We start from the raw sequence: 25,597 nt of genomic DNA on the forward strand, positions 1-25,597 counted from the left end.
AATTCGCATGCGTCCCGACTTCTTTTTGACCCTCGCTCCATTCCGTAGTGTGGCGAATTGTAATGGCGTTCAGTTATTGTTGAGCCACAAGCTGGAAAATTGCAAGCAGAAATGCACCAAGAAAAGTGTACGTTGGGGAAATCTCAGATCCAAAGCTACGGCAAGTCATTCTCAGGGTCAAGGTCAAGGTTTCTTTAATGGTACTCAGAGGTAAAATAGTTGTGCAGACATTTGTAATTCAGCGTCAACACAGAATGCAGCAAGCAAACACAAATCATTTAAAACATAAAAACATTTTAAAAATCCACAAACGTTCACCAGTATACAGGCACACTGTAGAACAATAAAATATAATACCTAATAAACCAATACAATCATTGTGATTAAAGTGCTATGGCATAATAAATAAATACAATAAAACCACCATGTTATAGCCTTATTTAAGCGTGTGATGGCGGCAGGTACAAAAGTATTCTCCCGACAAGACAAGACTATTTTTTCTTCGATCGATCGTCATGTTTAGATTACGGTTGAAAATGTAGATTGTTACACTAACTGCTTTAGTAAGATGGAATAAAAGCTCAGCAGAAAAAGAAAGACGGTGAGTAGGAAGTCTAGAGTAAATTTTTATTGGAGATTTTTCACAACGTCAAAACTGTCAAGACACCTCTTCTCATACCAGTCACATACGTCCGGCTTCACAATAATAGCGCTACAAGTCATATCCGGTCTAACTACAATAACAAAATGAAAAATCGTCTCACATTACGATCATACTTTGTCAAAGATGTTTTGTAATGTAATCTGTGATATTTCTACCTAAATAAATGTTTTCTGGCAAATTTTAATTAATGTTAATAATGCGTGAAACTGCTATCCAAACATGATGTAGCTCCTCTTCTGAATGCAAGTGCTCCTACAGCAGGGATAGAAATTCTGTATTTCTACAAAATACAAATACAAAACACTACAATAACTTTTTTTTGTCATCATTAAAAGTGTGTTTATGTCCTTTTAGTGCTGAGCTGTTTAAAAAAGCATAATGTTTAAAAAACATTTCATTAAAGCTAACTCGTTCTTGTGTATGATTTAAAAAAAAAAAAAGGCTTCTTGGGATTGCCAATTGAATATTTCTGCACAATAGAAACGGCATGCTTACAAATGGAAGAACCTTTGACACTGAATGATGACGAGATGAACAACCTTCAATACTTAGGACATCCTGTTGTCACATGAGAGGTGGCAAGGCTGCGGGGGGAAGGACAGCAGGCTCGTGCAAATACTGCAGTGAGATTTATCGTACGAGGTTACATGAAGTTCTCTCCACACTAAAGCATCATATGTTAGGGAATGGCTGGCGATGAGCGAGCTAAAGATGTTAATGCTAGCAGATCTACCAACTGATTTGAAGGACTTCCAGCCCCAACTTAGCCACAACTCATTAGGGCACAGGTCCGGTGGCCATGGATGAAGTGCTGGCTTTCCAGAGTCGGGACCCGGGGTGGACCGCTCGCCTGTGCATCGGCTGGGAACATCTCTACGCTGCTGACCCGTCTCCGCTCGGGATGGTGTCCTGCTGGCCCCACTATGGACTGGACTCTTACTATTATGTTGGATCCACTATGGCCTGGACTCTCACAATATTATGTCAGACCCACTCGACATCCATTGCTTTCGGTCTCCCCTAGAGGGGGGGGTTACCCACATATGCGGTCCTCTCCAAGGTTTCTCATAGTCATTCACATCGACGTCCCACTGGGGTGAGTTTTTCCTTGCCCGTATGTGGGCTTTGTACCGAGGATGTCGTTGTGGCTTGTGCAGCCCTTTGAGACACTTGTGATTTAGGGCTATATAAATAAAGATTGATTGATTGATTGATTGATGTTTATCAAGTACCGTTTTTTTTTTAAATTGGACCGTGAAGATTCTGGATTAATACTGCTTCCGGTATTTTTTTATCCATAATTATGACACATTCGGTTCAGCTGCCGCTGCATACACGCAACAAACCAGCTTGGAATAATAAATAATGAGAAGCAACAGCAGACACAAGTTTGTAACGTGGCAATTACGCCTCAAAGTCATGCAGGCAAACAAGAGTTATACGCCACTTAAAGGGGAACTGCACTTTTGTTGGTATGTTGCCTATCGTTCACAATCATTATGAAAGATGTGACGACAAATGGATACTTTAAATCAGTGGTGTGCCAGCAAAGCCTTCTCTGCTGGCCTTACATAATCAGAAAACATGATCATAATTAAAGATAAAAAAACATTTTTTATTTACTTTCCCTAAATATCTAAAAGTATTCATATTCTCTTCATGTCATATTATGCTCGTTCAAGTGCTGTTGTTTTTAGTTTTAGTTTGTATCCAATCAGAATTCAGCTAACTTATGTTGCCATACTGTACCAAATATGCCCGAGGCCTTCAGAATCAACAATGCGGGCGTCCGTGCACTGTAAGTGAACGGGGACATACAGGTGATAGACATTTGCGATAGCCAATCAGATCACAAGTTGTTGTCAGTAAGGCCTTCTAGCTGGCCTCACGTTGAACGTGACATTTACACATCCTGTGATTGGATACTCACCAGGAACCTTTTTTTCAACCTTTTCTGAGCCAAGGCACATTTTTTTCATTGAAAAAATCCCGAGGCACACAACCAGCAGAATTCATTGAAAAATGAAAACCCAGTAGCCGATATTGACAATAAAAAGTCATTCTCTCAATTGTTGGATATGAATTCAAACCATAATCAAGCATGCATCACTATAGCTCTTGTCTCAAAGTAGGTGTACTGCCACCACCTGTCATATCGCGCCGTGACTTATTTTGAGTTTTTCGGTGTTTTCCTGTGTGTAATGTTTCAGTTCTTGTCTTGTGCTCCTATTTTGGTGGCTTTTCCTCTTTTGTTGGTATTTTCGTGTGGCAGTTACATGTCTTCCTTGAACGCTATTCCCCACACTTGCTTTGTTTTTGCAATCAAGAAAATTTAAGTTGTGTTATCCTTTCTTTGATTGTCATGTCATGTACGGCTGTACTTTGTGGACGCTGTCTGCTCCACACGCTGTAAGTCTTTGCTGTCGTCCAGCGTTCTGTTTTTGTGTACTTTGTAGCCAGTTCAGTTTTAATTTTGTTTTGCATAGCCATCCCTACACTTCAATACCTTTTTGTTAGCGGCACTCACCTTTTATTTGTTTTTGGTTTAAGTGTTAGATACCTTTTTACCTACACACTGCCTCCCGCATATTGTGATCGTGACAAACCGTGTTCCCGACATCTACAAAGCAATTAGCTACCTGCTGCCACCTACTGATATGGAAGAGTATTACACGGTTACTCTGCCGAGCTCTAGACAGCACAAACACCCAACGGCACATTTGCGGATTATAATTACTGGTTTGCAAAAAATATTTTTAACCCAATTAGTTAAAACTACATAATCTCTCACGACACACCAGACTGTATTTCACGGCACACTAGTGTGCCGCGGCACAGTGGTTGAAAAACACTGCGTTAGCGGATGAAGTTGAGAACCCACAGAGTTGAGAGACAGTTGCGATAGCCAATCAGATCACAAATTGTTGACAGTAGCCTTTCTAAGTAGTCTGACGTTAACAAGACTGTGATTGGATACTCACTTGTCATTCCAAAGTGAGTATCCATTCACAAGTTTCAATTTAGCAGGAAGCAGGAAGTGTCGCGCCGTAGCCAGACTGGGCTAGCAGAGAAGACAACAAAATGTTGATTAGGTGGCAGATATATATTTGCAAGGCCATTTTCAAGAAGGATATTTAAAGAGAAACTACATCTTGTGAGACTATGTCGGCCAACCCCGGAAGCTAGCTCAGCTGTTCCGGCGATGAAATGGGGAAATGCTCGCCATTTCCACTCGAATAAGCCGACGACGAGGGGTACCTCTGGCTTATAAACCGTTGAATAGGTGCTGCAAATTGTGATCTTAAATATTTTATTTTTTCACGTTTAATATGTTTTTTGCTATTTTAATTTTGACAGTATCACATAAGATATGTTGTAATTGCTGATGCGTTTTAATTGATATTTAAATGCGACAGAAAAAAAACTGTTTTGTACACTAGTGCGTAAATGTGTTCCTGTATAGTATTATTTCCAGCAATGGTCATGTGGTGACATGAATTATGGTATTTTGTGAGGTAATCTTTGAAGTCGGACATCACTTAAGGCCTAGGTGGGAAACGCACGGCCCGCCACTGCTTTAAATGCATTCTAAATAATAAATACATTAAGTATTTGCGCTTCTACAGTGAAGCTGCTGTTTATTTTACGTGGTGGCACTTAATCGTATCTTGCACTTGTGTTCCTGGGGTGTTCTCACACCTCTACTCGATGCCCTGCTTGCTTTTCTCTCTACTTCATTGTCGCTACCTGAGCAAACATCAGTAATTACCTGCTAGCTTTTCCAAAAGTGTTTTGTTGACGTCTTCTTTTCTTTAAGTTTATGGATTGCATTGCCCTGAAGTTGTTACTTCTACTATTTGCTCATAATTAATGCAGGCACCGCCTGTTTTTATGTGTCTGTTTCAAATATAAACACATGACATTGTTTCTGACATAATTAATAGTTAATTTTCTTTTCACCGTGCAAAGCTTCCATCTGCAATGAATCGTAATGTTTTAAAAAGTATTGATAGTGAATTCATATCAAATCACCATTTAACTTAGCGATGCACACCATTAGTTGCAGCGTTATTTAGCGTTGTTTCATTGTTGTGTCCCGGTGACAAGATCATGAAGTGTCATAGCGATAAACTGAACGAGAGTGGTTTTGGTTCACTTGTTGGGATTTCATTTGAACAGCCAACCGAGCAAAGATGGCGCTTTTTGTTCCGCGGCCAGTATCCCAGTTGGAACTCTCTCTGGGTTTTGAATGGACCAGATGGTCTTTCGCCATCTCTCGGACCTTTTTTTCCCACTGTCAACACTTTGTCGACAGTATGCGCAGCTTCTTGACCAACTTTAAAAACGCAGATGGTACATTTGAATTGTTTCATGCCACGCCCTCACACGCAATGTTTGCTTTCTTTTTAATCTCTATATTTACCACATTTGGTATTTTAGTCCACCCTAACGCAGCATGCGTGTGTGCAGAGAGCAGATGGTGAAAGAGGAGTATTACATTTAGCAATAAGCGCATCCAAATACCTCCGCCAAGCCCTAGCTCCAATATTATTGTGCTCAAAATACATGCCTGCTTAAAATTGTTAAAAATAATAGTCTTGGAATCATACGTGAATCTTTTGGAACTTAAACCTAATCACTTTGGCAGTATTTAATTGTATTCAGATTGCCCAGATACCTGTGGCGGTGGGGGCGTGGTCACTATGATGCCATCGCATAATTTGCATAATTTGCTGTGACGATATGAGTTTCCTCAAAAAGGCTCAAAAAGGTATACTTACATTTAAAAACAAATCTGTTATTATTAATTAGTATTAACATATATTTTTATATCGTTTTGCCATATTTTCAATAGCTGCTGTTTATTGTTGAGAATTTTTCCAGTGTCTAGAGACACTTTTTTAAAATTAAAAACCACTATCAACAAATCTAGCATCTTTTTTTGGTGCTATTGTAGACTGTACTCCTGTTTGGCGGAGAATGAGGAAGTGTTGTGTGTCGGAGGAAGCACGGAGACCAAAGTGTTTTCAAGGGAGGTAGAACCTGTGGGAATTCTGATGTTTGATAGCATAATATTGGCAATAAAAGTAAAATCAGACTTTGTGTGGCTTCTTCTGGAGGCTACAATACATTACTTTAATTTGTTTTCGCGTAAAAAAATAGACTTTCTTTAATGTTGCGGTGCGCCACATTCAGTAACATTAGGGCATACCCTGCTATTAGCTCTTCTGCTTTGCATGCAGCGTGATAAATAAGAAATATGCAGAATGTATCGAGTTTAATGTGTGTCTTTATTACGAAAGCTTTTTTTGGACACTGAATTTATGTAACTGAATTTTTTGTGTTTTAATTTTGTGAACTGAATTTTTTTTACATCAAATTATGCTAACAATTCATTGAATAAAACATTGTGAGCAAAATGTTCATGTCTAAAAATGTAGGTTGTTAAATTGCAGTGTTTTAAATTTAGTGAAAAAAAAATCACCTGTCAAAACTTGACACCTCATTGGCTGATTCTGTGACAGCATTGATTCAGTCGTAATTTAACGTAAGCAGACAATATTTGTGCACTAAATTTTTTTACACAGAATTTTTGCACAGTGAATTTTAAAACACTGTGTTTAAAAAAACCTGAATATTTAAACACAATTGTTGCTCACAAATTAGGGTTGTCCAGATATCAATATGTTGGTACCGGTAGCGGTACCAAAATATATTTCGATACTTTTCTAAATAAAGGGGACCACAGAATCCGGCATTATTGGCTTCATTCGACCAAAACATATTATGAAATATTAAACATATTTTTGCAATCAAAGAACAATTATGTCCTTAAATAAAATAGTGAACGTACTAGACAACTTGTCTTTTAGTAGTAAGTAAACAAATAAAGGCTCCTAACTAGTCTGCTGACGTATGCAATAACATATTGTGTCATTTATCATTCTATTATTTTGTCAAAATTATAAAGGACAAGCTGTAAAAATGGATTATTAATCTACTTGTTCATTTACTGTCAATATCTGCTTATTTTCTGTTTTAACATGTTCTATTTACACTTCTGTTAAAATGTAATAATCACTTATTCGTCTGTTGTTTGATACTTTACATTAGTTTTGGATGAAATTTGGGTATCGATCCGATGCCAAGTAAGAGGCCACGGGGAAGACCCAGGACACGTTGGGAAGACTATGTCTCCCGGCTGGCCTGGGAACGCCTCGGGATCCCTCGGGAAGAGCTGGACGAAGTGGCTGGGGAGAGGGAAGTCTGGGCTTCCCTCCTTAGGCTGCTGCCCCCGCCACCCGACCTCGGATAAGCGGAAGAAGATGGATGGATGGATGGATGGATGGATGGATGGATGGATGCCAAGTATTTACAAGATCATACATTGGTCATATTTAAAGTCCTCATGTGACCAGGGATGTACTTCCTGAGTTTTTAAACGTAATATAATTTTTTTTAAAAAGGAAAAATAATTTGTGACGATAAAAATATCAATTTAATTATAGTAGTATCGAATAGATACATTCTTGTACTTGGTATCATTACAGTGGATGTCAGATGTAGATCCACCCATGGCATTTGTTTGTTGTTAGCGGTGAGCTATTGTATCCTGTGTCATGAAGAATGTTTAGCTATGCCTCGTCCTGCAGGGATGATACTTGTAAGAAACGTACTTTATTTGTCGCCATGGAGGCGAGGATTAGTGATTTAGAAGTAGCTAAAACACAGCCAACTGCGAATGGATGTTAGCTGCTAGCTAGCTAGCCGTGTTTTAAAGCACCTCTTGTAGAACTGCGTTTCAGTGTTATAGATTCACCTTTATCTTAAGCCAAAATCATCCATTCTCCCTTTTCTGTCCACGCACCGTGTCTGCCTGTAAGTACTCCGTAAGTGTGCGCTGCCGAACATGCTCCTCTGCTCGTAAAACCAGCAATGTGCATGACAACAGAGCGCCTTCATGCCTGTTAAAAATAAAAATAAGTGGAACAGGTACTCTATTTTTTAGAGGCACTATAGTACTGTTTATGATTAATTAGTACCACAGTACTTAATTAGTACTGGTATCCCGTACAACCCTATCACAACATTTGTATTCAATTAAATTATCAGCATAATTTGGTGTAAAAAACAAAAATTCAGTTCACAAAATTCAAACGCAAAATATTCATTAATTCTATTTTCTGTATTTAAGCAGGTATAAACTCATTGAGATTAAAATCTCTTTTACAAGAGTGACCAGGCCAAGAGGGCAGCAGAAAACAGGTTTCATAAATACATAGAACAACAACAAACAGTAGCAGTCACACAATATAGTTAAAAGCACAAATTACTTACAACATGAATGTGCAATAGGTAAAAAAAATACAATGTTTCAATAAAAAATATTTAAAAACAAGTACAATGCCCAATAGAAACAGCTTCTCGATCTTTTAAAATGGCCTGAAATCCCCCCAAAGTGATCAGTTCAGGTAACCACAGATCCTTTTGCAGAAGGCTTTTTCCCCGAGACTTGTGTTGGCTCTAGGAACAAACACGCCAAGGATGCCCTGTGACCGCAAACTGTAGCGACTGGAGTCTCTAAACATAAAATAACTTAAATAAGACGGAACCAGACCAAGAAGTGATTTATATATAAAAACCATCCATCGAGAAAATCTACGGACTGACAAAGATGGACAGTTTGCCTTTGCATACAAAGAACCACAACCAGTCATACAACATAAGGCACAGTGATATACAGTATCATCAAAAACCTTTGTTATAAAGGCACACATTAACCTCCTTAGAATGAGCAAATGTTTCATCTAAATCTATACAACATCCTTATGTCGAATACACCCTGAGGTTTAAGTGTGTGTCTTCTTCCTAAAAATAAACTCAGGTGACCCGAGTGTTATTTTATCAAACTCTTCCATCTGCATTTTATTATAGGACGATATGATGTGATCTGTATACATTTGCAGTCTCCAGAATGCATCCCTCGCGAGTTGTTATCGCATTGGCTGTTTAATAACATAATAATGTTGTCAGCCATTATTATCAGCAAATCATTCGTGGAATGTTCCGCACCGGTAAAATTATGAAGTCATGTTCTGAATGGTGACAGGAGGAGGATCAGGTCTCATTGAAAATTGCAAGCTGACAGTGACATGTGTGTCCCTAATCATCTGACACTTGACCTTGTGTTGAGTACCCTTATATAACATATTTAAATACAGTGCAACCTCTGCATGGAGTTCAGTTTTTCCCGTTGGAAATACTGTAATAGAAAATATTCTGTTGCAGAATAAAAAACAAACCAAAAAAAAAACTTGATTATTGCAATGTTTTAAGAAATATCTCCATATTCTTAACTCTCATATGGAATAACTTGTGTATAAATACCTACTTTCGATGTACCTCACTCATCTCACCTTTTAACCTTCTTGTCAGGCAAGTGTCAATCAAGTGCTGCTGTGATCGAGTCGGCTGAGACTGCAACCGGACGTGACGGCATGGACTTTACGTGAACCGTCTCTAGATATGACATTGTGCATGATTTTAAAGGAGCCATATGTGAAAAATCTGGCCAGAGATTGTACTGCAATCACGGTCAAAATCCTGTAGTCCCCTCTCCCTGACTGAGAGGTATGTCAAATACGCAGCAGAATCCATCTCGAGGGACTGGGCTACTCCAAGGAACTTCAAACTTCCACTCCCTCTTACTAGGGGTTGAGGTGCTCGGACCATAATAGCTTAATAGACAAGCATTTTGTCAATAACAAATCTCTAACCAACACATTTTACACAGAAATTAGGCTATTTTCAGGAAGAAGTACATCATGCCTGCGTACAATATCACAACAAATGGCAATGGTTATTGTCAGTACTATCAGAAAACAAAGACTAAAACCAACTACAACCAATGCTAGCAATGTTTATACTGGTGAAGATAAGTAGAGCATGCTGAGCAGCCTAATGTACGCCCAAAACTAAAGAGGAGACATTTTACCAAGGTATGCCTATAGGGTACTGTTTCAAACCTTTCAAATTGCCATATAACTTGATACATGTAGTCCACAATATGCAAACACGAATGAGGAATTATTTTGTTATGTGATTTGGCTGTCTCCATACATTTCACATTGCCACGATGACAGCCGTGCTAATGTTGGTACCCATTTCCTCAGTGTGTCAGCCTGCTGACCTACCTCCCGCTGCCTCAACAGAGCCAGTGCCATCATCAAGGACAGCACCCACCCTGGCTCTGACCTGTTCCACCTGCTGCCCTCTGGGAAGCGCTACAGGTGCATTAAAACCAAAACAAACAGGCTAAAGAACAGCTTCTTCCCCAGGGCCATAACCATCCTGAACGGACTGCCCCATTGTCCCTCATAACTGCCTTCTCTTCGGTGCAATAACCCATTCCACCAACCACCCTGTTTTTGTTTTGTTTTTTCATGTATATATTCATTTCACACCATATTCATTGCACTTCTACATTTTTTATATTTCTATATATTTGCACATTGTTTTTCTAGCATGCACACATCGCACTGTATGGAATGGCCTCAATCTTGTTACCTTGCGTAATGACAATAAAGCTGATTCTGATTCTGATCCTGATTCTGATATTGAGAACGAAATAGGCACTGACACTACCCATATCCACATAGGTTTTATTTGTCGAAATTATATTTTGCCTTGTCAATTGGATGACACATCGACATACAGGCTAACGGGCATATATTTCCCCCCGTTAGTCATTGACATAGCAAGCTAAGCATTCGTTGCACGGACATACTAGCTTTGTTAGTCAAGATCATAGACTGTATTGGACACTATAGTTTACATACGAAATGTCCATTTCAATTTATTACAAGTAATACGAAAACTTAAATGCTTTACTCCCCTATCAAGAAGGAAATTAGCAAGGTTGGCGTCAGATGAAAAATTCTTCTCCGCCTTCAATCCTCTCCATCTTTCAAAGGCATCCCGATACAAATCCTAGTTTTGTTCCTGGCTTTGTCATGAATAAGTTGAGAATCGCAACAAGGCCTTTTAGATTTACTAAGGTCTGACATGTTTAGTAACTTTACCAGTGGCAGTAGCCAGACGAAGATGGCGGTGCGTAACTGGCAACCTGGATGTGACACACTCACAGACTTTCTAATTGGTCAAACGGTGGAGGGCGGGACATCGAAATGAAAACGATACCAAGATTTCGGGGCTGTAAATATAATTTTGAAATGAGCATATCCCGGCTGAACTACTGTTATCAGTTATAGAGATATTCTAAAAAAACATGATTTATTAATGCCTTTTGAAATATCACGGCCATTTAATGATGACTTGACATGACATTATTACATATTGCTTCTTTAAAGCCCCACTTATGAACTTTCAATTTTGGTTGACCAAAGCAGTAGAGTTTTGCTGTCAAGCTTGTCCCTGACAGTTTGGCCATGTTTTAGTTTTTCCTCTGCGTTTGTCTTTGTTTCCTGTCAGCGCTCTTATTTTGGTTATTTCCTGATTATCTCCTTGAGTGCTTTGTCCCCTCAGCTGTGGCTGATTGGCACCTGGCCACACCTGGTGTCAATCAGCCAGCTGCTATTTGAACCTGCCTTCCCCTCCAGTCAGTGCTGGATTATTGTCATTGTCGATGTCATCACTACCTGTCGTTAGAGCTACTACCTGTCGTGTCTACTACTTGTCGTTGTTTGCGGTAAGCTGTTCCTGTTTGATAGTTCCTTATAGCTAATTACAGTTTGTTGTCTCCTAGCTCTTTTGTTTCGTGTTTTCCTGTTAGCCATTAGCTGTTTCCAGTTTTTCTGTTTGCTGGTTCCTGTTTTCAGTTTTGTCTATTCCTAGTTTCTGGTTTGTGTTTTTTCCTTTATTTGATGGACATTAAATCATGTTTTCTTGCTCAATGCCTGCCATCATCTCTGCATCTTGGGGTTCGTCACCTACTCCATGTGACATTTGCCAGACAAAGACCACATTTCTCAGCGTGTAGCGCCGTAAATGGTCAGACTCTACTGTCAGGTACACACAAACTGACCGGGTATTACCGCCATGATTCAGTATGATTGATCTTTCCACGGTAGGAACAGACATATTCTACTCAAACTTTGCAGTCATCGCGTTGTTTTCTCTTTGTACACTACTTTTGAGTTTGTTGCGTGGCTGGTCGTGTCAGTGCGAAACTGCAAACTATCACGCAGGTGGCTATTTATTGCTACCATGCAAAATTCCGATAGCTAACATTAGCAAGCCGGGCCAATGTTGATCCTTGATTGTACTTTTATCCGGGTAGCCCCCGTCTTTCTCTTTTTGGCAAAACTTTTAGTTTCTTTGGTTGTTTTGCAGCTTCTACCACAGCCCTATTCAACTAGCAGCTCGCGGGCCACATCCGGCCCGTCAAAGGTTTTCATTTGGCCCGCCGAACATCACCCAAATAGGCTTGATAAAACCATTTAAACTAGGGTTGCTCATGTATGCAATACTGCCGCCACCCCACAAGGTGCAACAGCGAGGCATATGTCTCACAGGGAAGCAGCAGTGGGGTGAGTAGAAGAAGATTACTCATTCAACCCTAGAGAAAAAACAATCTAAATAAATTGCAAATATCCAACTTTGAACAATGACTGGACATCAAAGTATAAATGTTCTGCACCGCGCAAGTGCGCAATTCATTGTTTCCTGTCAGACCTTTTAAGCGACGGACACGTTAATCCAGACAAGCAGCAACAATTTAGTTTGTTTTGTATTGAAATTGCTGACTTCGTGATGTCTGTTGTATTCGTGGTTGTGTTTTTTTTTTGTCTGAGAGTAACGACCAAACATCGTTTAATACATGTTGCAGTAAATTTGACCAGTAGAGGACGACAACTCTAATAGTGATAAGTCACATACAATGTTTGGTGTGTGAATGTTGTGTAATTTCTATATGTGTAAACATTTGTAGTTTGTGTGAATATATTAACACTAAACCTTCCTATTTTATTTATGTTAAATACACAATAGACATTTTTCATGTAAAATACACAATGGACCTATGTTTATTTTATGTTTATAGTTTGTCTTACAATCCTACATGAAGGTGTAAAGAAATAAAACTGAAGAAGGAAAATAATACAAAAAAAGGAACCTCAATCCTCAACAAAAACTGGAGCTTCTTTTTATTCATACTGTTAACGAGTTGCACACGCTGAAAACAAGTAGCGAGGGCAGAATATTGGGCCCCATTCAGCAACCGTTCTTAAGAACAAATGTTGTTCTTAGGCCCACTTTCGAAGCTTTTAAGGAGATTTTTGTATTCACCAATTTTTTCTTAGCTGGGATTTGTTCGTAGGTAAGAACAAAATCTACGAGTGCTCCAGAGCACTCTTAGGGTGGCCTATTTGTTCTTAAGTGTGACAAGTTCCCTTACTTCTATTGTCTAATGTTAAATTAATATCATAGATAGATAGATAAGACAGACAGACATATAGCAAAATGAGCAATATATAGACATTTCAAAATACTGGGGTCTCAGCTAAAATAGGTAGACTACTACAAGCAGTAGCCTAAATGTAGGATAAATAGCCCAAAAGGGAAAAAAAGCATGTACTGACCTCCTGTAGCCTGGGTCTCCCTTCTGTATGGGGAAATTTTCTTTTTGGAGTCAAATTTTAGGTCGAACCATTTCTTTTTAACTTCCTCAACTGTGCGGACCTCGCCGCTTGACACCATGTTTACTGCATCAGTTATAGTGCCCCAGATCTTAGCTTTATATGTGCCCTTAAACCCCGATTTTGCACTGCTGAGGATCACTACTGTTTTTCTCCACTTCCTGCTGTAGAATCTTTATTTCTGAACTCGACCAGTTTTTCTTGCGCTTCGGGGCTTCCTCAGCAGTCCCCCCTTTCTTAAACGTACATTTTGACATTATGTATTTCCCCGGCGGGATAATACGAATGTGTCTTCTGTAATCTGTTTGTGTTTTCTCCTTGTGTTTGATGTTCGGTTTTTCCGCCGGAATTGTGCCCTTATATGGGGAATTAAGAGCGTTTACCATTGCAAATTACGGAATCAAGAGTGTTTATATATGCATATTGGGGAAATAAGGGCGTGTTTATATGCAAATTATGATAGACACGCACGCGCTAACCATTTGGCATTCAGCAACTTAAGAACAGCAGGTGGGAACAATTTGGCCGTTTAAGAACACGTCATGAATTTGAATGGACTCCTCTTATGGAATCACTTAGGAAGGAAGATAAGAGGAAAAGTTAGGAACTTATTGCTGAATGGGGCCCATGAAAGCCGATGTGTTGACTTTTCAATTAAGTAAACGCTGTCTCAAAGAAATATAGCCTGCGAAGGCCCTTTCTGGCGAAACATCCACATCTCGATGTCTGGCCCCTGAGCCCTTGGACTCTTGAAACTGTGGCCCTCTTCACTATTCAGTTGATAGCGGTATAATTCTGTGTTATATTAACCTGGGAAGTAGGAAGTCGGAACTGGGAATGGCGTCACAGCCGAGTCCAGTTACGACGTCCGGAATCAAGATGGCCACATCCACGACAGCTGTTTTTTGCGTTTGCCTTGTCTGATTATAAACAACTTATGGGAAAATATGCACTCTTTCTGGATAAAGAGGAAAGACATGTTATTGCTAGCGACGTACAGAGTATATACCACATTAAATAAATGTAGTTTACACTCCTGTGATGTTACCATATGTAAACGTACAGCAATACATTGTTTATGGCTGATTTACTGCGACAAACACTCATCACAAGTGCTAATAACGGAAGCGGACATCATTGTTTACATCCAGAGCAGCCATTTTTGAAACAAACTCAAGGGTAGTGAGAATGCTCCGACTATCCACGAGGGGCGTTCCAGTTGAAATTCCGACGAGGAACTGGGAAATTCTGACTTCCCAGTACAAACGGAACGCTTGCACATAGGTCTTTGCATCACTTCCGTCTTTTTAAAGAATGGAAAAGTAGCCACTAATCTTCCTGGGCTCCACCACACAAAACAACAACAACAAATAACATCTCAACAATACATACATGGACAAGACACCCAATAACAAAGGAGATGTAGTAGTACATAAACAGTACTACAATACATCAACAAGAAACGGGTCATATATTATGACTGAAGAAAATAAAACCCTTTTTAAGCTAGTTTTTGAAAGCCCGTATATTATTTGACTCCTTCAAAACACGAGGTAGGCTATTCCTGTACAGCAGTTTTTTACACAGCACTTGTTCTTGCTCCTGGTACTAGAATGTATCCATTAGTCTGTCTGCTACAAACATAATGATATTTTGAATAGTATAAAAAATACCAGCAAGTTTTTTCGTAAGTTCTTATCAACATATAACCATGATGGATTTTGTCAATACAAGTCCAAAGTGGACAACTCTAAAAGTTTTTTTGTGTCCTCAGGCAAAACTTTTCGTTTCTTTGGTTGTTTTGCAGCTTCTGCCATGACATCAGTAATTGCACATAGGAGTTCACAGCGACTTCCGTCTTTTTAACGAATGGGGAAAAGGGGAGTGACGTATGCCCTAAAGCAAGTCCTCACATTTGTAGTTTTTTGTGTGGCAGGGTTCTTGCCACCCTCCTCAAAGTGGCTAAGTGCCAGTGAGAGTGATACAGATGACACAGGTGTCATTCAACTAGTTGTAAGTCCAAGAATTATGAAAATATTTCATGAAGGTTGAAAAGTTAGTTAGTGCTGATTTAAGTGTGATGCTTCCACAATACAATACATGCACATTCGTCTCACAGAACGTCAGGCATGGTTTGTGTGACTACTATTTTTAAAACATGAGTTGAATTCCAAATCGTACAAACTCAGGGGCATCCGACTTTAGAGCCTCCACTGTTAGCAGGCTCTGATATAAGCTGCTAAAGTTGTTGTTCAAGCGGGGAAACTAACCACGGTGTTCGAAAGATCGTTTGTGTGAACCACTGGTTGACACTTGGCCGCGGCTCTTCGCTCTGTGACGGGGTGTATGGAGAACGTCAACTCAATCCCCCAGACGCAGCAGAGGAATGTCTACAGCTGGAGTCCAGCCAAAACTAATGGACTTTTCATTGCCGTTTGACTCTTGCCGATGTGACCACAGGGCCTGTTATGACCGTTATCCCGATCAGGAAATAGCTATAGCCTTCTGTCCGCCAGAATAGTCAACAAACTGTATTTCAGGCATTTATTGGCAATTGTAAAGATATCGTCCGTGTCGTGGAATTTTTGCAAAGACATTAGCTTTCACTTGTCAGGAATTGAGTAATCCTCGGAAAGGGTTATTTTTCCAACTGCATCATCTTCAAATGTCCATCCAGTTTTTCCAGAGTACGGAACGGTGCCAACATGCCTTCGGGAACATGTGCTCTGCTCTACAGTGGGTCATGGGAAGACGCGCCTGTCCTCCATTGTTGCTTTGTTTGTTGCTTTGATTTCCCCAAGAGGAGGGCAGATAGAGAAATAATGTGTCGTGGAAGGAAGGAGTCAAATCCAAATTACATTTAGTCACATTCACAGAGTGGTCTGTATAACCTCTTTCCAATGCTGCATTCCATAACAATAGTTTATTAAATTATACATCAAAAACATTTACTCTGACCATGGCATTAACGAATTACACATTCTGGCATGGCGTCAAGATAGCATGCACAACCTTTTGCCTTTTCATTCTCAATTGCACAAAAGTCACCTTCCAATACCTGGGTTGCATATGACGTCACATCGTTTTTTCTTCTTGGCGGCTTAATTGACATACTTTTAAAATGTTCTTGTAATCAGACAATATTTTCGGTATATTGGATGGAATTTTTACCTGCATTTTTCTACTGTCATCTGCAGTCTTCTTCAGAAGGGTCACATGACCACTGTGACATGTTGCCTATCAGCTGTTCTTATAGGCGTGACCAACCAGGCAGACCTGTCAAGTCGACTTGGTTGGCTTCCCCCCCAATGGAGGAGGGAGTCCCAGGTGTGCGATTGGGCCGCTTCCTTAGGTCGATCGCCTCCTTAGTTCATTGTTTGAATTTGTTACTTTCTGTCTCGATGATTTTGCCGTTGTCCCGGTCTGATGTGGTTATTTATTTTGCCAACCAGGTAGACTAGACAGGTCTGCCTGGTTGGCCACGCCTATAAGAACAGCTGATAGGCAACACGTCACAGTGGTCAGGTGACCCTATTGAAGAAGACTGCAGATGACAGTCGAAACGTGTCAGGTAAAAATTCCCTCTAATACACTGAAAAATATAATATATGAGTTGAAATTGCTGTATCGCTGTTCTGTTCTTGAGTGTTCTAGTCGTTCAAATAGAGAGATCAGAAACAGCTTTCAAACAGTCCCGAAAGAAGTGGTTCATAAAGATAATAAAGTCAGGGGGAAAACGAAATGGCTCTTAAAAATATCACCTTTATCATCTTGTGGAATGCAATCGGACCATGATCATGTCTGCAGTGATCACTTTGTCTAATGTTTGTTTGAGCATTTGATTTGTTTGAGAAACTTTCTGTGATGCAATCCAGTTTTGAGAGCAGAACTAAACGTCAGAAAAGGACAAGAAATCAAATTAGTTTGTGTTCTTTCGTGGTTGCTATGTCTAAATAGAACTAGGAAGGCCTGGTCGTGCAAATAAACTAACGTAATGTTAGGTCCTAGTAATAATTATTGTGACTGTTGGTCCATCCATCCATCCATTTTCTGCCGCTTGTCCCTTTTGGGGTCACGGGGGGTGCTTGAGCCTATCTCAGCTGCATTCGGGCGGAAGGCGGGATACACCCTGGACAAGTCGCCACCTCATCACAGGGCCAACACAGATAGACAGACTCACATTCACACACTAGGGACAATTTAGTGTTGCCAATCAACCTATCTCCAGGTGCCTGTCTTTGGAGGTGGGAGGAAGCCGGAGTACCCGGAGGGAACCCACGCAGTCACGGGGAGAACATGCAAACTCCACACAGAAAGATCCTGAGCCCGGGATTGAACTCATAACCTTCGTATTGTGAGGCACATACACTAACCCCTGTTCCACCGTGCTGCCCCTGTTGGTCCACTATTAAAAATAAATTACTTACAAATATTAACATAAAACAATGTATAAAATGTAAAATCAACTTAAAAACAAGTACAATGCCCAATAGAAACAGTTTCTCTATCCTTTAAAATGGCCTTCAATTCCCCCAAAGTGATCAGCTGAGGTAACCTCAGATCCTTTTGTAAGTTATTCCACGACCATGGAGCAGGATATCTAAAAGCTTTTTTATACAATATTTGTGTTGGCTCTAGGAACAAACATAGTAAGTATGTCCTGCAACCTTAAGCTGTAGCGACTGGTGTCTCTACACCTAAAAAGGCACAAATAAGGGGAAACCAGACCATGAAGTGATATATATATGAAACTCAACCATCGAGAACATCTGCGTGCTGATAAAGATGGACAGTTAGCATTTATTCTCCTTGTTCGCCACCCTTCATGGGTCAATTGTCCAGCGTTAATCTATCTGTTAGTTCCTTCTAAAAAGGCTCACCTACTCTGTGATCCCACTTCTGACACCACATTTTCTACCAAACGTAATTAATCGGCGACATGTGTGCCTTTTTATTTTAGGGGAGCATTCTCTGAGGTGGTCCTGGCAGAGGAGAAGCGGACCCAAAGATTGGTGGCCATCAAGTGCATCCCCAAGAAGGCGTTAGAGGGCAAAGAAAACAGCATCGAGAATGAGATCGCAGTCCTGCACAAGTATGTAGGCTTCACTCTTGTTTTTTCCCCCCTCATAACAGCTCCTCGTGTGACTTTCGCTGGTGTACTTTCTGGCATCACAATGTAACACGGAGGCAACAGCCACGGATGGATGGAGGCCTTTTAGCGGAACGGTTGAAACATTCTTTTCCTCACATGCAGAATTACGGATCGTTGTGAAAATAGCCTTTCTGCACTGGTTGCCAGGTTATTTTTAGAGCTGTTGTTGCCTGGGTTACAGGAGACACACAACTCCGATTCATACACAACCATGACACCTCTCGAGGTGCAGATGGCGGAGGAGAGACAGGTGGGGGTTAGCGAGCGGTTCCGTTACGATTTGGACCTGATGGAGCAAAGTGATGTAAACAGGCCCAGGAAAATCACAGCACGTTTTTATCCTGTGGGGTTTGTACGAGGGTTTGATCGCTCACTGCAGCTAGCAACCATCAATGTCTGCCTGCATACTCTGCAAAATAGAGCTGACAAAATTTAAGGTTTAAGGTAAAAATACTAAAAACTAGTGAAATGTTCTGTCCATGCAGCTTGTTAATTCTACTTGGTAAAACATTCTAAATTAAGATTTGTACATCTAGAAATTGGAAGGATTTAGTCAGTTAGAAATGTGTATTTCATTTTGAAAACCAGCATTATTGTGTGAATGTCCAAGCATTCTGCACCAAAAAAATCATCTATTCATTATTTTTTGGCGCTCCACAGCCCACAGTTTTCATCCGATTGGAACCGTTAAATTATCAAAACATTCGGCTCGACCCAAAAACATATATTTTTTTTTAAAACATTCCGGATTACCCAGAATTCCCGGTTTTCCGGGACATTTTGCCCATAAACGAATGGGCCACTTTTCCAACATCCACAATTCCCACATTTCGCACTCGATTCGAACCGTTCCACCATCCATCCACTCCAATCACCTTGGACAATCAAACTACCAACTATCAAAAATTTGTCCAGAAATTCCCAGAATTCCCGGTTTCCAAAGCCCTATCTATATTCACCTCTTCCTGGAAAGTTCTCACAGTCCACATTATTTAACCGTTTTTGACCATTCCACCTTCAAAGATTCCTTAGTTGGGACAACAAATGTTCCTTTTTTTTCCGTGCAAATTCCCGGATTTCCTGAAATTCCGAAATACCCATTCTAATACCTAAAACTGTTAATAAGTCAAAATTTTTCAACCGATTCCAAAACCAACCCATTAATATCAATAGGACAATCGTGCTAGCACCAATATTTAAAAAAATTACCGGTTTCCTGAAATTCACAAATTTTCAGGAAATTCCCATTCAAATGAATGGACGTATTCATAGTTCTATAATGCCCTAAATTCTCAAAATCTTTCAACCATCCACCCACACTACTCTTTGACTATATCAAATGCAAAATATGTGTTCCCCTTCCAAAATGTCCTGGTTTTCCTGGAATGAATGGGCATCATACAATTCACACACTCCGCTCGCCCTGGACATTCAAGCCAGCATGTTTCCCAGTTCTGAAAATTCCCGGATTATCCGGAATTACTTGGAATTTCCCCCATTGAAAATGAATACGCAAAATACAAACTTCTCTATATTCCACATTTGTCATCCGATTTGAATCGTTCCAACATCCACACTCTCCACTCGCCTTGGACAATCAAACTACCATTTTCAAAGTCAAAAAAATTCCAGAAATTCCTAGAATTTCCAGTTTTCCAAAGTCCTATTTTAACCTCCTCCGGGAAAGTTTTCACAGTCCACATTTTTCAATCAATTTTGACCATTCCACCTTCAAAACATTCCTCTTGGTTCGGACAACAAATGCTCCTTTTTTCGTGCCAATAGACAAAATATTAAGGGGCGCCAGACGTTGGCAGACCCGTCAGCGTTCCTGTTCTGTTTGAATGGGATAGTGCTGAAAATCTGAATTTCCCCTCGGGGACTGATGAAGTATTTCTGATTCCGATATTATTATTCATGTTATAATCAAGATTATGATGTACAGTCAATGACTCAAAAGAAGTAAATAGCTCTTAAAACTAGGGAAATTTCTACAAATGCATTTTTAAATCTTGGCAAGTGGCAAATAATTTGCACTATCTTCTTGTTATGGGACATTCATCCTCCACTGTTGCCATTTCTAATATAAAGTAGTGTAAAGTTCTTACTTATATCTGTCAGTAAACTCACCATGAAAGCGCTAAAACATGTAAAACAACATGTAGTGAGTTTTGTTTATTCACCCAAGGAACTTTAGTTATTAGAGAGTTCCGGTCGGACGAGTTTTCACGGGACACATTTCCGGCCTTGGTATGGCACTAGTGAGCCACGGATGAGGAGATGCTGCTCCGTTATTGATTTAAGTAATGTCTGAATGTCATTAAAACAGTTATCTCCATCTTTTGACACTTCTTCCACTTCCGTCCTTGCACGCTACACTGCTACAACCAAGATGACGGAGAAAAGACGCTGCCGAAGGTGAGCCACGTAAATAAGACCGCCCACTAAACGGCGCATCCTGAAGCGACTGTCAGAAAGCGGCTTGAAGATGATCTGTAAAACATCATCTATGCAACATTTTGACCAAAGAACCACCATTACATATTATTTAGACCACAAGGAAGTGTTTTACATTTAGAAAAAAATCATAATAATATGACCCCTTTAATGCGCCCTTTGTATGAAAATAGACCTGGCTTGACCCGCTCATCGGCAGTGCGCCTTATAATCCGGTGCGCCCTGTGGTCCAGTACATCTATGATTGTAGTCGTTACTGGTGAAGATTTGCTGACTCCTTTGCTCTGCGAGACCCGTAGGTGCCGACATGGGTCGGCAGATGACTCACCAGCCTTTCCCTCTCCCTCCTCCAGTCGCCACGACCAGTGTCGGCCGCACTGACGCCACATCTCTCACCCACACCAACGAAAAATACAAAACAGCCGCACACAAACACACAGCGCTCAAATGCGAGAGTGGCGGTGGATGTAGAGCTTGCAGGCCCTCGCACGTGTCAGTGCACCGGGCAGCTTTAATCCGACATTTATCCTTCCCGAGGTCCATCAATCTTTCCCCACTCTGCTCAGTAATCCAGAACAAGTGTAGACCGGCACATTCCTCCGCGCTCGCTGTGCCCTTCAAGCCAACTGGACAAGCGGCCCACGGCGAGAACATATTATATTAGGTTTGGTTCATTACTACCAGCCAATACGGACAAAGGGAAAATATCTCAACATCAATGGGGATAATTGACGCAATAGATCAGTAACATCCTGCAGCTACAGTATATATGGACCTATCAAATCACAATCTCCTAATCCACAAACTAGAACCAATAGGAAGCAATGAGTGCGGATAGGAGATCACACATCAGAATGTTTAGGTCAGAGATGTCGACGGGCCAAACAGGTTCAATCCGGCCCGTGAAATGAGTTTTCTAAGTGTAAAATTGAGCTGCATTTTTAAATTGGAGAAACTGCTGTTCTAAATGTGTCCACTGGATGTCGCAATAGCAATTCTGTTAGGCAAGCAAATAGTTTATACCGGTCGGAGCGAGCAAGTATACAAAGTAATAGGTACACTGTAAAGAAATTCAACATTGAGGGATTTACTGCAATACTGTCAGTCTTTTAGGTTTTTATTGTTGGTTTGTTGAAATTGAAATTGAAATTCTACCTCGGTTTGTATGGTTTGTTGAGTTAGCACAGGATTAATATGTGGAAATGACAATTGAGGTAGTTGATACACTGAATAGTTTTTATTTATGCTTTATTTAGTTTATTACAGTTTAACTACTTTGTGGATACACTGAGACAAAGTCTAAGTTCATTGTGTTGTAAGTTTGAGTTTGTGTTTATTTCGAACATGCATACATACAACATGATGCATCACAATTTCCAGTTTCTTTATTGTACATGTTCAAAAAGGAGTAGGAAGAAGCAGAGCATATTTAATCCTACCCCTTTTCTTTTACATAACAGTTGCTAAAACTTTTGTTCACTTCCTGTTCTCAATTTATTCACAATATACTCCATAACTAATAACATAAAAAATTGATGAATAAATAAATAATAATTAGTGAAGTAAGTTATATTTCATATGGTGAGATAATTAAGATGATCTAGAAAATGAAATAAATTCAGAATGTTTATCATGGTTCTTCTTCTTTCTACTTTGTAAACACTTTAAGTTTGAAGAATTTCTTGAAGTGGATCATATTAGGACATTGTTTGATTTATTTGCTTAATCCATTCCATAATTTAATTCCACATACTGATATACTGAAGGTCTTAAGTGTTGTACGTGCGTACAAATGTTTTAAATTACATGTATCTCTAAGATTATATTTCTCTTCTTTTTGTATATTTCTCTTCTTTTTTTATATTATTGGGTAGCATATTGTAGTTTGCTTTGTGCATTATTTTAGCTGTTTGCAAATTCACTATGTGGTGGAATTTCAGTATTTTCGATTCAATGACTAAAGGGTTTGAATGTTCTCTATATTCAACATTATGTATTATCTTTTTTCCTCAGAATTTTCAACTAACTTGAAGTGCTTTGCCAAGAGGATTATTTGTGATGATGTACATTTTCAGAATGTGTTTGTTCTGTGTGTTTGTGGCGCAGTGGAAGAGTGGCCGTGCGCGACCCGAGGGTCCCTGGTTCAATCCCCACCTATACCAACCTTGTCATGTCCGTTGTGTCCTGAGCAAGACACTTCACCCTTGCTCCTGATGGGTGCTGGTTAGCGCCTTGCATGGCAGCTCCCGCCATCAGTGTGTGAATGTGTGTGTGAATGGGTAAATGTGGAAGTAGTGTCAAAGCGCTTTGAGTACCTTGAAGGTAGAAAAGCGCTATACAAGTACAACCCATTTATTATTATTTATTTATTTTGGGCCGAAGTAAAACAAAGAAAACTGAAGTTGTCGTAGTTGTATTTTTAAGTTATCATGCCATGATTTTACTTGTCTGGCCCACGCGGGAATAGATTTTCATCCACGCGGCCCCTGAGCTAAAATTAGTTTGACACCCCTGGTTTAGATATATCTTGTGGTGTATCCCTGGGAGCAAAACTATTACATCTGTACATAAACGACATTGACAAAAGCACAAAAGACCACAAATTAATAGAATTTGCAGATGACACCACTGCATTCTGCTCAGGGGAAAACACACAGAAAGTAATAAAAACGGTGCAGTTCAAAATGGAAATGTTTGGATAAAAACAGATTATCTTTGAATTTAAGTAAAACTAAAATATTGCTGTTTGGAAATAGAAGGGAAATAGTCAAATACAAATAGACGGTGTACAAGTTGACAGTGCAAGAAAACACATTTTAGGAGTTACAATAGATAATAAAATGAGCTGGAAAGCACATGTCAAGTACATACAACATAACATAAAAGAACAACTGAATCAAAAGTCACTCCATACTCACATTAAATCAAACATTATTTTTATAGCACTTTTCACGCACAAGCAAGTGGCAAACACAAAGTGCTGTACAAAACAAAACAAAACAAAACAAAACAGTAATACAAGAAGAGAAGAAAACACACACACACACACACACACACACACACACACACACACACACAGGTGGGGGCCACAATGGCTAAATGCCTTCTCACCGTGGGTCTTTGTTCTGGTATTTAGTAAATCTAAAAGGCCAGTGCCAGAGGACCTCAGATCCGTGAGGGTTGATACGGTAAAAGCAGGTCAGATAGATAAGAAGGCGCAAGGTAATTGAGACATTTAAAAAGTAATAAAATAACTTTAAAATCGACCTTGAAGCAGACGGGAAGCCGATTCAGCGACTTTAAAACTGGTGTAATGTGCTCCCGCCCTCTGGTTCTCGTCAGCACGCGTGCAGCTGAGTTTTCTGATAAATGTAGACTTCTGATGTTCTTTTTGGGAAGACCAGAGAGCGTTACAATAGTCTAAAGAATAGGAATTAAAAACATGCATTAGCACCTCCGTGTTGGCCTGAGAGAGAAACGAGTGGACTCTGACTACCGTATGTTCTTAAGATGATAAAAAACTATTTTTGTAATATTTTTAATATGTGGAATAAAAGTCAGCTCGGAGTCAAAAATCACGCCCAGATTTTTTTATAGACTGTCTTGGTTTAATATTGTTCATTGGTGTTACCGTACCTGAGTTCCTGTGTAGAGATATGAGGGAAGAGTTCTAGAAGTACACTTTATTCACTCACAGTGCTGCAGAAAAGATCACTCAGAATAATGCAAAGGGGTGCATATAGAGAACACACAAATCCTCTGTTCCCTGATTGTAAAGTATTGAAAGGAACTGATCTGGTACACTTTCAACCCGCACAAATCATGTACAAAGCAAATAACAACGGACTGCCCGGTAATAAACGACCTTGTTTCTCAACATAAGAAGAGAAATACAATCTTAGGAATAATTGGAACCTTGAGCATTTATATACGCACAGAATCTTAAAAAGCATTTAGTGTATCGGTATATGGGATTTAACTAAGGAATGGAATAAGTAAAGAACTTAAACAATGTACTAGCATGAGCCAGTTAAAGAAACAGTACACCGATGTTTTTTACCAAGTATACTAAAGAACTGTTGAAGCAAAGTGACTGATGTTACAATCATGTACTCATTGTGGGACTGAAGTAGAATGTGAAGACATTCCTCTTTGCACTAATCTACTCCTGAATTATTGTCACTTCGTATCTCTTGCTACCATTTCCTTTTTTCTTTATTTTTATTTTTGCTGCTTATGGCACAGGGGTCGGACCAGACAAGCCTTGCTTCTTCCGATGCCTTTTGGACGATTGATCATTTGAGCAAAATTGTGTGTTCGTGAATTTGTAACAATTCCCAATAAATTGAATTGATTATATTGTAGCGTCCCGGAAAAGTTAGTACTGCAAGGGATTCTGGGTATTTGTTCTGTTGTGTTTATGTTGTGTTACGGTGCGGATGTTCTCCCGAAATGTGTTTGTCATTCTTGTTTGGTGTGGGTTCACAGTGTGGCGCATATTTGTAACAGTGTTAAACTTGTTCATACGGCGACCCTCAGTGTGACCTGTATGGCTGTTGAACAAGTATGTCTTGCATCAATCCGTAATGAGTAAAGCCGGTAGATATTATGTGACTGGGATGGCATGCACGTAAAGGAAGTGCCTTAAAGGTTTATTGTCTCTCTGTA

At 39.8% G+C, this 25,597-nt stretch overlaps 1 protein-coding gene across 5 annotated transcripts in view; it reads left to right on the forward strand.

Annotated features, from left to right (window-relative positions):
* The window catches only part of camk1b (calcium/calmodulin-dependent protein kinase Ib), a 145,990-nt gene that overhangs the window by 67,493 nt on the left and 52,900 nt on the right, over positions 1-25,597 (forward strand). For all 5 annotated transcript variants that reach the window (XM_061984893.1, XM_061984891.1, XM_061984892.2 and 2 more), the window contains one exon: positions 18,281-18,412. In XM_061984893.1, coding sequence (XP_061840877.1) covers positions 18,281-18,412 — 132 coding nt within the window. The remainder of the gene's footprint in view (positions 1-18,280; positions 18,413-25,597) is intronic.

The sequence above is a fragment of the Nerophis lumbriciformis genome, linkage group LG23 (assembly GCF_033978685.3).
Source record: "Nerophis lumbriciformis linkage group LG23, RoL_Nlum_v2.1, whole genome shotgun sequence".
NCBI classification, from domain to species: Eukaryota; Metazoa; Chordata; class Actinopteri; order Syngnathiformes; family Syngnathidae; genus Nerophis; species Nerophis lumbriciformis.